The following is a 15,138-nucleotide window of genomic DNA, read 5'->3' as shown; positions in this document are numbered from 1 at the left end:
TTCAGAATTCCAACCAAAACCATTCAATGAGAGCCCACTCCATCTTCTTCCCCCTCCTCCTAAGGCTTTTGAGAGAGAATGGGGGAAGGTATTGGACATGGTATGATTATGTGGAAGCATGTGCAGTGCCGTGAAAAAGTTGAAATTGGAGTAACTTGCGCCCCCACCAAATCTCATCGAAATATCTCTGCCTGTGACTTGACAACGACGGTTCCACTGGATTTGTCACCCCATTTCCTCAATGCTCCAAAAATTTCAATGCCTACACTTCTCAACAACGCAAGCATCCCAATCAATGCTACCCATTACTCTATCTTCCCACCTTTCCAGCTCAAATTGTTGAAAATCGGGTTGCAACATGACAAAGTCAATTAATTCTTAACCAGAAACGTACACTTCCATCAATTGGACTTGCTCACTTAAAAAATATTTGTTAATTTCAGCTTTTCAAATAATAAATAAATAAAAATAATATTTTTTATTGTAATTATTTACCATTTTCAAAATATAATAAATTTTCTAATTTTTGTAAAAAAAAATAAATTATTTATAAGTGCTTAAAATCAACCATGAAAGTTAAAGTTAACCAATCATGCTATGACGTACTCGTGACTTGGGCTACCTGCTTTTGTTTGATTTTGCTGCTTATTTTCTTTCCTTGCTTAACTAGTCTTCAGTTCTGTGGTTGCTAAACACTATACAGTATCATTGTGTCCTAGATTTCCATCAACTTGTTGCTAGTGAGGCCCACAAATAAATTTTAAAACACTGGTCATGGAATACGAATCCAGACTCGCTATAGTGAATTGCATAAATCTCTTCTGTCTTCGAATTCATACCTCAAATTCGAACTCGGATGAAGATAGGTACTGCTTTCAAAGTAAAATTCAAGATGTTTTTGGTAAAAACTTCCTATAATTCAGTCGGTATTTGTCTTGACAATTACGTTGACATTCTTTTTCAGAGAGACATGATAATTGAACGACATTGTTTGGTCTCAATCAATAACTATGGGTACCACGATTAGTAAGACGAAGAACCCATATAATGTTGTGGAGTAATTTACTACAATAATTCTTGTGACATGTTTCAAGAAAGATGGCTAAGCATGTGAATTGCCTAAATTTAGCGTTTCGTGATGACGTCGTTAACTGTTCACTACAGATACTGCATGTTGCGATTGTGAACGTGTGCTCGGTGAAGCTTGATTGGTAAAGAACCAGAAGAAAGTGAGTTTTGTGGCTATCAATATCCCAGTTGAATTAAATTAGTACTAATGATTCTAACCTGCTCTTATTAAGATTTTCATTATTCATGCTCTCCATCTTTACTTATTGCAAGTTTTGAGGTTTTATAATGCTTCAGATCGACTTAACATCTCTTGGGCATAAATCATCATCCATGTAAAAATCCCATGAAAATTAAATTGTGGACCACATAGAGAAAGGAATTAGAATTTTGAAGCTAATATAAACAAAAAGGGTTATGTGGAGATAGGATTGACCTAGCTTTAATGTGAACAAAGCGATAAGTCTCTAACCAGCTCTCTAATTTATTCTGATTCTTACTTAGAATAATGTTTGCATGAGTAAATGGGAGGTATAATTAATTAAAAGTTTATGACAATATAAAAGTATTAATACAATTTTATAAATATTTTATTATCGTCCTTTTCACATTAGGCTTTTATTTATTATGCCTACAAATAATATGTAAAAAATACATTCAAACTATATGTCTTTATGTTATTTTTTATTTTGGACTTAAAAAGTATATGTGTTTATTAAGATGCTTAATTTTGGTCAGCACAATCTATTTATTGCGAGTAAAAAAAAACTTGAGTTATACTTAGTTAATTTAGTTGTAGATTAATATATTGCGATCATGACAAATGAACTAATCTATAGATTAATTTAAAAAAAAAAAAACTCATCTCTCAAAATTTTATTAATATTTTTATAAAATTAAAAATTTATTATTATATTCTAATATTATCATTCTGCAGCACCAATATACTATTATCAATATTTTATTTTTTAACGTGTTTATAATTTTACAAAGTTCATCACAAATGAATGTGTGCCTTAAATCTTTTGATTTTCTGTGTTTTACTATTAAAGCTAAACAATATTTTTAGTCTCTCCAAAAATATCATAATTTTAGTATTTAAACTCTCATTTATTATTTAAAAAACTTGTAATATAGTAATCATACTTTTTATGTAGTCTTAGTTTTATGTTTGTCTAATTTATTAAGTTGTATTTTTTAATTTGTTTTTAGTCTTTCTAAATATCACAACATGCTATTCTATTCGATCTCATAGTGCCAGAATCACATAGGTACTTATAAGACAAAACATGTATAGAAGCCTCGCCAATGGACTATGATTGAAAGAATTTGTTTGTAAGGAATAAATAATTGCTTTTTCCATCTCTAAAAAATAATTGTTTAAAGTTGTGGCACAAAAAATTAAAATTTATTTTAATTTTTTTATTAAAAGTATTATGGGATTTTTTATTATACTTATTTTAAAATTCATTTATGTAATAAATAAATAGAGCGAATTAAGAAAATCAAATTTAAAATAATAATTATTTTAAGGATAAAATTAGAAGAAAAAGTTTAATTTTAATTTGAAATTAAAAGTGACTATTATTTTAAAAATTTACAAAATAAAATATTGAATTATTTTAAAAAGTTGATTTTGCTATTGAAATAATCAGTTATTGAAAACAGAATAAAAATAAAATTAAATTGATGTTTTTTTTTTTATCGTAAGTTTCAATTTTTAAATATAAAACAGGTTTTTTTCCCATTAAGATTAATTAAAAATTATAAGTTAATTTTTAATAAATACTAAATAAAGTAAATAATATATTTGACAACGTTGGTTGATAATAAAAAAATATGAATTTTAAAATACATTCTACGCCTAATCAAAATCAAAATTTAATTTTTAAAATTCGTATCGAACGGCTCCATCTAGTCCGTCGAAATCAATCCATTTTTACACCCTTGGTGTTCGACATTCAACAAATTGCGTGATAATTGATAATTGATATGATGTAGCCATCAAAAACAATATATAAACCCACCAACCAGAATACAGCTCTCATTCGGCTTGTTTTGCCCTTTTCTTAAGAATAATAATAAAACAAATATATGAATGTTTGATTCATGCATCTGACCTTATTATTATTATTATTATAGTAAATATGTTAATTAGTCATTGATTATATATCACTTAGCTACAACAAATATAGCTGTAATTTTTATCGCCATGTGCATTAATAACGGGAAGCAAATTGTCCCTGGATTTTTCAAAAGTAGAAAACTTATTTATGTTTACTGTGAGAGTTTTGGAGGGGAAAAGAATGAAGGATATATTTTTTAATTTTAAAATAAAAAAGTATATATAATTTATGATAATAAATATATAATTAGTATATTAAATTTATATATTTTATTTTAAAAATACTAATTTTAAATATGTTTATTTAAAATATAAAATTTGTTTTCTCCTATTTTCTAATTTTTTTCTCAAAAAACTTTTTAAATGGATGAAAAAATAACTGTATTTTAAAAGAAAAAGCAAATTGAAGTTGCGGTGGTAAACAAAGATTCTACCGAAAAAATTAATTAATAAACTTGTCTATATAAAGTATTATTTTTACTGGTGCATCCCCTATATAGAGTTTTTTTTAATAATAATATAATTGATAAAAAATATGGGGAGGGACTTTTTCTATTCAAAATGAGAATATGATTTCATATTCAAAGAGGCTTTATGATTATATTTATCAACAATGCATCAATGAGATATAGTTTTAAATTATTGTCCTTCCTAACAATTTAGTTAAAAAAAATTATTATACTGATTTGTTTGGTTTGTTGTAGAGACAAAGTCAAACTTATATTTAAGTTATTATTTGATTATAGTAAAATCAGATAAATGCTTTCTCCCTTAAACTAATTGAAATTAAATATTAATAAAGCTGTATCTAAAGTCAATAAGACTACTATTTATAGGTTTGCTTTATAATAATTATAGCAGATTTATTTCAAATTTTTACAGTAGTTTATAACTTTTTTCTCTTATTGTAACTGAGCTATAGAGTATTTTTTAATATACTCAGTTGGTAATTAAATATAAATTGCGACCATTTAGATAGAAAATGACTCTAAATAGACTATTAGTTTTATTTTGAATATCTAGTAGCCTTCTTACCCTTTGTTTCATTTAATTTGTAATATTAGAGAGACTTTAAAGTCTATTAACTTTGTTAAATTTATTTATGTGTAAAGAGACTAATCATTATGCTAATTGTCTAGCTAAGATAGAACTTGATCTCTTATCTCTTACCTCTTATTTTGATACTCTTCTATACTCCCTTGTTTCTTTCTTAAGTATGGGTACTAACAACTTGTGGTTTGCTGAGCCTTTAACTTAATTTGTTTGTTTGTTTTAAGATTTTTAATCCCTTCTCATAGCAAAAATAAAATAAAAATGTTTTAAATATACAAACTTAATATATTAATTTGAGTGAACTCTAAGTTTATAGATTTTTAAAAGAAATTATCTTAATAGTATTTTTAATTAAAAATATTTTTATCTTTTGTGTGATTTTACTTTATCTAATAAAATTAATTACTTGCACTTAATGTTTACAATTTTTTAAATTTTTATCTTAAAATTCAATCTAATAATTAATAAGAATTTATAAAGATATATAAAATAAAATATATTTTATGTAATGCTTTTATTTAAATGTTTTATATATCTTTTATTATTAATTCATACAAATCGATACGTTATACTTTTATTGTATTTATTATTTTCAAAGTTATAAATTTTAAAGATAATCATACAATATATCTTAAATTGTTTAATTTAATAATGTTTATATAGTGTAAAAAAATTACTAATCATTTATAAAGGATAGTTCTCTCTTTCTTTCGTCATTTTATAATTTTGTGTAAAATTTATTGACCCATACGTTTAAATAAGCTCTGTTGCTAATTTTCTTTAATAATTAACTAAAAAATTATGCTAAATGAATTTTCGCAGCTAACTCTCGAGGTTTAATAGCTTTTTTAGTGGATGATCATCTCTCTAATTAGTTAATATGGTAGCGACAAAACACACTACTAAAATTAATTTATAAAATTAGATTTCTCTTTAAGAAAATATATTTAGAAAATCGTTGCAACAAACTATAATTGACTCACATGTATTTATTGATTAGGTCTTATAAATTACTGTCTTAAAGATAATAATTAAAAAATTAAAATAGAATGTATTAAAAATTACAATACAATTTAATTGAAATTGTAATACAAATATGTTGTTAATACCTTTTTGTTTTGCTCTCGTCAAATATTCTAATTATTGTCTCGTGCGGTCTACTTGGACTCATAAGAGGACAAATATGAAAGGAATCTGTATAATTCAGCGTGCAGTAGAAAAGTGGACTCTGCAGCATTTGTTCTTTCTTCATATGGGAACAATTAAGGGGGAATTAAACGAAAAAAAATATTGTTTGAAACTAATTACTAAACTTGCAGAGTTATGCTACTCTGGACCCCCAAAAAAATGCTATATATATTATTTAATAATATTTTTTTAACCAAAATTTCATTCGACATACCCGATTATTTTATTTTAAAAAATATCATTTATGTGTATTTTTACAGCTAAGTATATAATATAAAATAAAACACATGCGATAGAATAATTAAGTTCTTATTTTGTGATTAGAAGTTAATACACGTAAAATTAGCGGATTAAATTAGAATTATCTGATAAATTCAATCAACTAATTAATTGAAATATATTAAATTATTAAAAATATGTAAATATAAATTATTTGAAAACATTAAAAATTATTAATAACTAAGTAAATTTTAAAAAAATACTAGGTAACATTTTAAAAATTACAAACTCTGTCTACTTTGTTCACAAAATTAATCAACTACAACTTTGCAAGTAAGATATATTATTATATTTACCAAAATAAAAGTAAAATATTTATAATCAATTTTTAAACCTTTATATTGTTCTGATTAATTAAAATAATAATAAGCTCTCTTTTGTGTGTTCTATCAAATTAATAACTTTTAAATTTATATTGTAAAATATATTTTATTATCAACTAATTCGATCAACTAACTTACTTTGCATACTTTGCAATAGTAACAAGTAAAGTTTGAGAAGATATTGCAATATTTTATTTCGTATTCTCATTTTAAAAAACTATTTATACTAAAATTTATATTTACTAAACAATAACCTCGTAAAGTCTGCGCTAAGTCCTGACACTAATCGGAACTAATGATTGCGCGGAATCCTATTCCACATCTTACTTTATCCTTTGCTTAGAAAATAAGTGAAATAAAAAAGACTAAAAAAAAAGTAAAAATATTTACTAACAATTGGAAAGGTTGTTTTAGAATCAGGATTCTCTCATTTTTTAAGCGCAGTTTGTACTCTATAATTAGTATTTTTTTTATACTTTTATTTAAGTAAAAATTATTTAAACGATAAAAAGAATACACTAACTGCATACAGTTACAGAAGAAAATTGTAGTTTGTTATTTCAAGATTATTTGTGATTATGAATTTAACGTATAATGTTAAATATTTGAAGAAGAATTTTGTTGTTTTTATCCATCGGTTAAAAAAATTACTTCCAATAAAAATATTTAATTTAAAAAAAACATTCATAAAATAATATTATAAAAAATATTTTAATAGTTAACATCTTTATTAAGTCTGATCACCTTGTGGAATTTAATTGATCACAAAAACTTATCGCAATTTTCATTTTTTTTAGCTTTGTATTGCATGTGATTTTTAATTGCTAATTAATTAAGTCTATTTGTTTATTTTAGTTTTGTATTGTATGTAACTTTAAACTTATTTTTTTATTCAAAAACTTAACGAATTTAATTATTTCGAGCATTTTTCCACTCGGAATTTTTCATTTAGAATATCTACATTTATCTAAAAAATATCAATATTTATTGTTTAAACATTATAATCTTACATCATATTTTTTAAAAATTTATATAAAAATTCAGCTAAATTTATATACTAAATCGATTAAAATAACCAGATGTTTAAATATGAAATAATAGATTAAAGGTTTATAGGGGAAGAAAATAAATAGCATGACTAATTTTATGGGAAAAAAATATAAAAGAAATTAACATTGTATGTAATGTTATGTATATTTGTCTTTGTAATTTTTATTTTTATATTCTAAACCTAATAAAAACAACAAAGATATTTCACTTTATTTATATATAAAAAACAATAAAATAATGTCTTATTTGAAGAGTCTTTTGTTCTTGAAAATTCAGAATTTGGGTTATTTGCTGATTAATATGTTAGTAGGTGACATTTAATTCTACCATCAGTTTTATTGAGTTCGATAATATTCTCTAACTTAATATGGAGGCAAGTCTTTCCTTAATTTACACTTTTATGTAGAAGAAAAATACGAGTGTTTCCTTTTTTATAACAAGATATTGTTAATTTACGTTCTATTTTTATTAAAATTATCATTTAGTTTTTTTTTTGGTCATATTTCTCTATCGCTCTTGTTAATTAATTAATTTTTTATTTAATAAAAAGATTTAAGTACTTTATTGTTGTGTTTTTAATCAAATTAAAATTTTATACAATCATTCCATGACAACATTAAATATAAACATATTGAGATTTTTTTTTTTAGTTGTAAAAAGTAGCATTAAAATTTTAAAAATTGTGTCTATGTTTTATCCTTTAAGTCAATGGTATAATGTTTATAATATTTTTTTAATGCATGATCAAAATATATAATAATAATTGACGTACATTTAATTTTTATAAATTAAAGATCACAAATTTTAAAATATTAAAAATTACTTTATAATATTAAAAGATTATTATTAATTCATTGTTTATCCTTAAACATACATTAAAAATATCAACAATATAAAATAATTAATAAAGTTTGTTAAACCTTTGGAGTTAAATTAAATTATTTTTTAATAAAAATTTATTTAATATATTTTTGTATATCTAATATATTAATAAATACTTTTTTAAAAAATGTTGTTTTTACATACTGAAACTTAAATATAAAAACTGAAATTAAAAATATTTAACCAACTAACAGTATCCTAAATTCCTAAGAGTGACACAAAAAATATTTAAATAAATAAAATAATAATATTTAAACTGAATAAATTTGTTTCGTTAAATTTTTTTTAGAAAAATCGAACATTAGCGAATAATTGTTAACAAATAAGTAAATTAAATTAAGACCCTCGATTTAAGAATAAGTTAAATCTTTTCAAACCCATCCAACTTAACATTTTTTAAGACCACTTAAGAACACTAATTTGAATTTATATTTTTGTGACTAAATAACAATAATATTTTTTAAAAAATCTGTATGATATTATAAATGATGTATATATTTATAATAATTGTAATAAAAATATATAACTTAATATATTAACATTGCTAAATATTAGACTTATTTTATCTTTAAAAAATAATCGTTTAAAACTTTGATAAAAAATAAAATATATTTAATTATCTTGTTTTTATTAAAAATATTGTAATTTTTATAATATTTATTTTAAAATTTATTTATGTAACAAATGAACAGAAAATATGTTTTAAAATAATAATAATTTTAAAGAATAACATTTAGAAAAAGTCTGAAAAAATAAAATAATAATTAAAGCATAGATAAATTAAAAAATTGAGGGAATAATATTTAATAAAAATAGGTTGGAGAAACATATAATAATAATAATAAACATAAGGAAAAATATTGAATGAATGGGCGAGGCGACAGGCGCGGAGAGTACCTTAGCAGTTGAAATGCACGCAAAGCGTGGAATCCAAGATTCCATCCATGTCATGCGGCTCACACTCACACCTACTGGCGCCGCATTTCAAGAGTTTGTCTCGTGCCCACGTGCCACTCCCATGTTCTATTGCTTCAATCCTACGCCGTAAACCGCGTCTTTCATACCCCAAACCACGGTCAACGCAAATTTTAACCATGGTTAAAGATGCGGCAAGGCAAGTTCATTGTGAATACCCTTCACCCTTGGTTTGGTTAGTTGGTTTTTGGGTAATCAGTGAATGAGTGAAGTGACCCTTTTATAGTGGCCCCGCCCGTTTCTATCTGCCAGGTCGTCAACAATTATTAGCCACCTCCACTCCGCTAACACTCACTATCCCTTCTACGCAACCGTGACATCATCGTCTCGTAATAGTTCCATCTTGTCAACCAACGCCTCTGATTTCATCCCCTCCTGCCGGCTTTTTATAAAAAATTATTCTTTTTAAAACAAATTCTTAAAATAATATATTTACATAATTATTTTTATTTTATTTTCATTTTTCAGGGTTAGTGAAAAGTATCACCCCATGCAAGTATCAATACAGATCCTCTGCAATTTAAGCAAAAATTATAATCTACAATTTAACTTTATTTAAGAGAAAAAAATTTATTTTTGTTTAAGTTAAAAACATTTGCATAAATAAATTAATAAAAAAGTGATTTTTGTTTAAATAAAAAATTTCTTAAGTTAAAATTATAAAAAAATTTAAAACTTTATCTTTTTACTCACTAAACTATAGAAAATTTAAAAAAATTTGTACAAAATTATGTGATCAACTATTTTTCAAAGTCATCATTCTTATAATTTAATCATTATTTTTAATAATTTAACTCAATTTTAAATGATTCTACCTCATTAATGCTTAATACAAGTAGCACACTAGATAATATATTTAGAATATTTAATGAGACAATATATGTAAGAATTTTTGGTAACTAGGTAGTCATTGAAAAAAAATAAAGGTTCTTAAAAAATTCTATAGTTCAAAGAGGAAGGAGATGAAGTTTTAAATTTTTCTGCCTTAAGCGAATTTTTTTAACTTAAATAAAAATCATTTTTTGTCAAATTCGGCTAAGCAAAATAAAATTCACTTAATGAATTTACACTGTAAGTTGCAGTTTCTGCAAAAACTGCAGATGACCTGGATCTACAGTTTCCACAAAAACTGCAGAAGATCTGTATCTGCAATTTCCACAAAAACTGCAGGGGATCCGGATTTTCAATTTCCATCAAAATTACAGAAGATATGAGTTTGCAATTTCCATTAAAACTGCAGAGGATCTGGATCCTGCAAGTATAATATTAATTCCAAAAAAAAATCTTACCTACTATTGAAATAAGGCTTTGTTTGTGAATAACAAGTGTAAAAAAAATAATAAGTTTTGCCTAACAAATGAAATTTTGAGAAATAATTGCATCATTTGACATAATTGGAGTGTGTTTTGCCTCAGCCAGGATAAGACAAAATTTGTTGATTTGAGTTATCTCTCATTCTAATATAAACTTGATATTTAATTTCATTTTTTGTTTAAGTGAATTTATGTACTGCACGTCAAGATTTTGTAAAATTCATTTAAACACTTTTAACTTATTTCCTTCTTTGTCATGAAATTTTTTCTTTACTTTCATGTATGTCAATGTTGCCTTAAAGGAAGGTAGAAATGAAATGGATTCACATTTTGTTTCTAAAAAAATTTGTAAGCCTAAATTAATGAAAATAACAAAAAAAAAAATCTAATAAATCAATGCATAAAAAATGACCTTAACAAAATTGTATTTGAAAGAAGGGTTAAAGAAAGATAATTTTACATAAGGGTGTTACTTATCATGCTGAGTACTTAAAAGCAAATTAAAACTTACTTTTATAAACTTTGTTCCTTCTCTTTCCTCTAAACACATGTATTTCCTTCGTTAATATTAACATCAACCCAAACAAAACAACATACCTGCATGGTTGACGTTTGTAGTTGAACATCCACAATTGTAGCTAAATACATTAAGGGATGACATGCAAATTAAGAAAGTAAAGAAAAGTTTTACCGCAAAGAAAGAAAAAATGTTAAAAGCATTTAAGCAAATAAAGTTTACTTAATACAAAAAAACTTGATGTGCAGTGTAAGAATTTGCTCAAATGAATGCAAATTCGTTTAAGTGAAAATGAAATTGAACATCCAATTTGTACCAGAATAAGAGAGAATTTGATGCCTCCTTGCAGAGGCAAAACACACTCAAATTGTGACATATGAGAGAAACATCAATAGTCATCCTCTTTCTTCTTCTCCTCTCCTTTTATCTTTTCTCATTTTTTGTCTCTTTCCTCTTTTTCCTTTTTTTCTCCCCTTTTCACTCTTTAGTAATTTTATTAATTAAATTTTATGATAAAGGAAAGGGTGAAAAAGTAGAAAAGCCAGGAGAATTAGAAAGATAAAAAAAAGATGAGTGAAGGGAGATAGAAGAAAAAGAAAGTAATGATGATTCTTTATATTTTTGCCACATGTCATTATCTTAGCATATTAGGCCTTTACATATGACAATATTAGTCTCATCCTTACAAATATAAAATATGCTTAAATTGTGTCACTTAACACACTTATTTTTTGATTGTCATATTTAAATTTTAATATTTGTAAATTTTGCCTCTTATATAAGTGAAGCTTACTGATCTTCTAATCATCTCAAGCACATATAGAGTATCATTTTTGGAATAAATGTGACAATTTTAATTTTAACAAGTATTACACTTGCACTATTTTAATTTTAACAGAGTATCACTCACATGTTACTATGTATTTTTCTTTTTAATAAACATAGAAATGTAGATGTATAATTGGTCAAGACTAACCTAGTGCTACATTATACAAAAAAATTTTCCCTCGTGCCCACCTCAATCTTAGGGTTTTAATGTTATTCATTGCAAATTAAAACCACAACCAACTGCATTTTTAGTACATATACAATATTTTTACATGCTTAATCAATGATCATTTACTGATTCTATGACTTATTTTTCCGTAATCACGTTTAAAATCTTATATTTTTAAACATTAATTATTTTTACTGTCGTCTAATACATCACTTAATTTTTAAAATAATTCACTATACTTTTTAATATATTTTTTATATTAAACTAGTTAACGCGATTAAAAAATATCTATACGTGTGTTACATAGTTTGAAATTGGAAGAATTTTTTAAAATGTGATAGTGGAAGATAGCGTGCATGTTTACAGGGTTGGCCCTCCATCATTCATTTTTCTGTTTGGGCTCAAAGAGCAGTACTATGACCTAATTCTCTCAGTAACTACTACAAGAGGGAACTTTCCAGTCTGATATAACGTTAAAAAACAATTGAAAGTAAAAAAAACAAAAACAGTAGGCAGTGTTTGAGTGCACAAGCTGGTTCAATTATTAATTAAACAACCCAACACAAACCGATACATATATCAAATTAATCTGAGCATTCATTATTTGGCCATAAACAAAAGAGAAAACGGCTGCCCACTTCTCTATTGGGACACTGACGCCCTCCTCATAAGATTATATTATCTTCCTCTCATTAACATCAGATTAATTATTTCAATACTCACTCAAAGAATGAATTATTCATTTGTTTTTTTCACTTGTGGACTCAGAGAGAGTTTCATAATATACTAAGATGCAGAAGTTCAAACTTCCAAGCTAATTAAATTAAACTGAAGAATGGAAGCGTACAATGGAGGCAATAGAAAAAAGTGGAGGAGCCGGATGCATTAGAAATTTAGAATTCAAAACTAGGAGGATAAGTAGTTGGTCTGAACGCGCACTAAATACGGTCAACATCCTTAACGACAAACTAAAGAAAATGACAACGTTATAAACACCGACACCTGCCAGTTCTGAGCGGGCACGTGTCCATTACAACATTGTCAGGGACAGATGTCTTTGTTTTATTGGTCTGTACCTTAATCAATTGGTGAGTGTCTTCCGTCATGGCCAGCATTTAGCTGAAACTAACCCGTGGTTATGACAGCGATAATTAGGGGATTAATTGTGTGGTTAACAGTAGTAATCAAGGTGACAAGGTGCTATATAAGGGAGAGAGAGTCCCAAAGGCAAAAGCAAGAGTGGCGAGAGGTACTCACAAACAGCTATTTTATTCCATTTTCTTGAGAGCTTTCAGATTGTGTGGTTGATCCTTGTTCTCATCTTCTTCTCCTTATCCTCCCCCATTCTGTAACACCCCGCTTCTCTGAATCCCTTTCTGTTAATCATCTGTCTTTCAAGCTAAGATTTTTGGGTCTGTCTTTTAACTCATCCAGAAGAATTTCTCGAAAGCCAGGTGTTTTCAGAAACGAGATCCAGGTTTTACGCATCATTCTCGTAATCTGCTTCTAAAATTTTTAATTTTTTCCTCATCTTGTTCTCAACTTTGAAATCAGCCAAGAGGGTTATTTTTGATCCCTCAAAGCATTTCTCTTTTTTAAAATCCCGGGATTGAAGAGGTTGTCTATTAGAAATCTCTATCATCCTTGCTTTGTTGTAGAAAAGATTTTTATTTTGGGTTTAATTTTTGAGTCTTAATTAATTAACCATAAAACCTGTTCTTCAGTTTTAGAAAGACGCAGGTACAATTATGGCAGCTATGATGGATTTTTACACCAGCGCACAATTTCACTCAGATCCCTTCAGGGGTGAACTAATGGAAGTTCTTGAACCTTTTATAAAAAGTCCTTCCTCAACCCCCTCTCCTTCTTCTTCTCCTTCTACAAACTCATATCTACCTTCTACTTCTTTCTTCCCCTCTTCTCCTTCTCTCCCTAGTTTCTACACAGATGGTTGCTCAACATCGATGGCCCATGTATTTGCAGAAGGGTTATCAAACAGCCAAAACCTAATAGGCTTCGAGCAACCAAGCTCTGTGCTTGGCCTCAACCACCTAACCCCATCTCAGATCGCACAGATCCAGGCTCAATTCCAGTTTCAGAATATATCATGGCAGCAACAGCAGAATCACAACACCCTAAGCTTCCTCAGTCCAAAGCCAATCCCAATGAAGCACGTGGGCATGCCTCCAAAACCCACAAAGCTTTACAGAGGGGTTAGGCAAAGACACTGGGGAAAATGGGTCGCTGAGATCAGACTCCCAAAGAACCGCACAAGGCTCTGGCTGGGAACCTTTGACACTGCCGAAGAAGCTGCTCTGGCTTACGACAAAGCCGCTTACAAGCTCCGAGGTGACTTTGCTAGGCTCAACTTCCCCAACCTCCGACACCAAGGATCCTCTGTCGGTGGAGACTTCGGGGAGTACAAGCCTCTTCATTCCTCTGTTGATGCCAAGCTTCAAGCCATTTGCGAAGGCTTGGCTGAGTTGCAGAAACAGGGGAAGTCAGAGAAGCCTTCGGGCTCTTCCAAAAGGTCGCGATCGAAGCTTCCTCCGCCTGAGAATGTTGATTCGAACAAGGGTTTGGAGAAAACCTGTTGTAAGGTTGAAGCTTCCTTGTCTCCGGTTGCGACCGAGAGCGAGGGCTCTGAAGGTTCTTCTCCCCTTTCGGATCTTACTTTTGCTGATGTGAGTGAACCACAGTGGGAAGGTGATTCGGATAATTTTAATCTCCATAAGTACCCCTCTTATGAGATCGACTGGGATTCTCTGTGAAGCCGTGTTTGGTAGTTCTATATGGTTTGTAGCATGTTTTCCTAGTAAAGGGTCTCTCATGCGTCGTCTAGTTTAGTAGTATAGTATATTTGTAGGTCTTAGTGTCTAGTGTCTTAGGTGGCCACTGCAATGGAATTTTTGACAATTGCAGGGCTACATATAAATATTCTGTTAATATCTTGTATAATCTCTCTCTACCTTGGGTCAGAGCTGGTTTTTTTCTTGCTTGCCCGGGGAGAATTACTCCAGTTATGTTTCAAGTCTTCATGTAATCTACTTGCATTTCATATTATGAAATATGGATTTTGTACTAGTTTGGTTCTAGTTATATTCTTGATGTATAAACGCTTATTTAAATGCATGTCTGGTAGTTGTTTCACCACTTTTGCCTTTACTACGTTTCAATGAGACTGCCGTCACAAATTATAGCCAGATTAAACGTTTGAATTTCTAAATATATGTTGATGCCAGCCACTGAAGATCTCCGTTAGCCCCCAATTCCCTTCATATGCGTATCGAACAAACAGGTCATAATTAAACTATTGAAAGGAGTAAGCACAAGTGATTCAAATCCGGGTTGTAATAGCAATAATAGTG

General features: G+C 27.8%; 1 protein-coding gene across 1 annotated transcript; it reads left to right on the top strand.

The window, feature by feature from the left end:
* Nucleotides 1-13,019: 13,019 nt before the first annotated feature.
* Nucleotides 13,020-14,854, top strand: LOC113873004 (ethylene-responsive transcription factor RAP2-4). The gene is made up of 2 exons (XM_027510941.1): nucleotides 13,020-14,331; nucleotides 14,371-14,854. The coding sequence occupies exons 1-2, from the start codon at nucleotides 13,519-13,521 to the stop codon at nucleotides 14,539-14,541; spliced, it is 984 nt and encodes a 327-aa protein (XP_027366742.1). The 5' UTR covers nucleotides 13,020-13,518; the 3' UTR covers nucleotides 14,542-14,854.
* The last annotated feature ends 284 nt before the right edge of the window (nucleotides 14,855-15,138 follow it).

Source organism: Abrus precatorius, unplaced genomic scaffold, assembly GCF_003935025.1.
Source record: "Abrus precatorius isolate BTA unplaced genomic scaffold, Abrus_2018 Scaffold10, whole genome shotgun sequence".
NCBI lineage: Eukaryota > Viridiplantae > Streptophyta > Magnoliopsida > Fabales > Fabaceae > Abrus > Abrus precatorius.
The sequence above is the reverse complement of the archived record's forward strand: the minus strand, read 5'-3'. Positions and strand labels throughout refer to the sequence as shown.

Bases quoted from the DNA above. Each gene is read 5' to 3' on its own strand.
- LOC113873004 (XM_027510941.1), top strand. From the start codon at position 13,519: ATGGCAGCTATGATGGATTTTTACACCAGCGCACAATTTCACTCAGAT. The intron at 14,332-14,370 runs GTTGATTCGAAC...ACCTGTTGTAAG, and splicing joins AGCTTCCTCCGCCTGAGAAT to GTTGAAGCTTCCTTGTCTCC.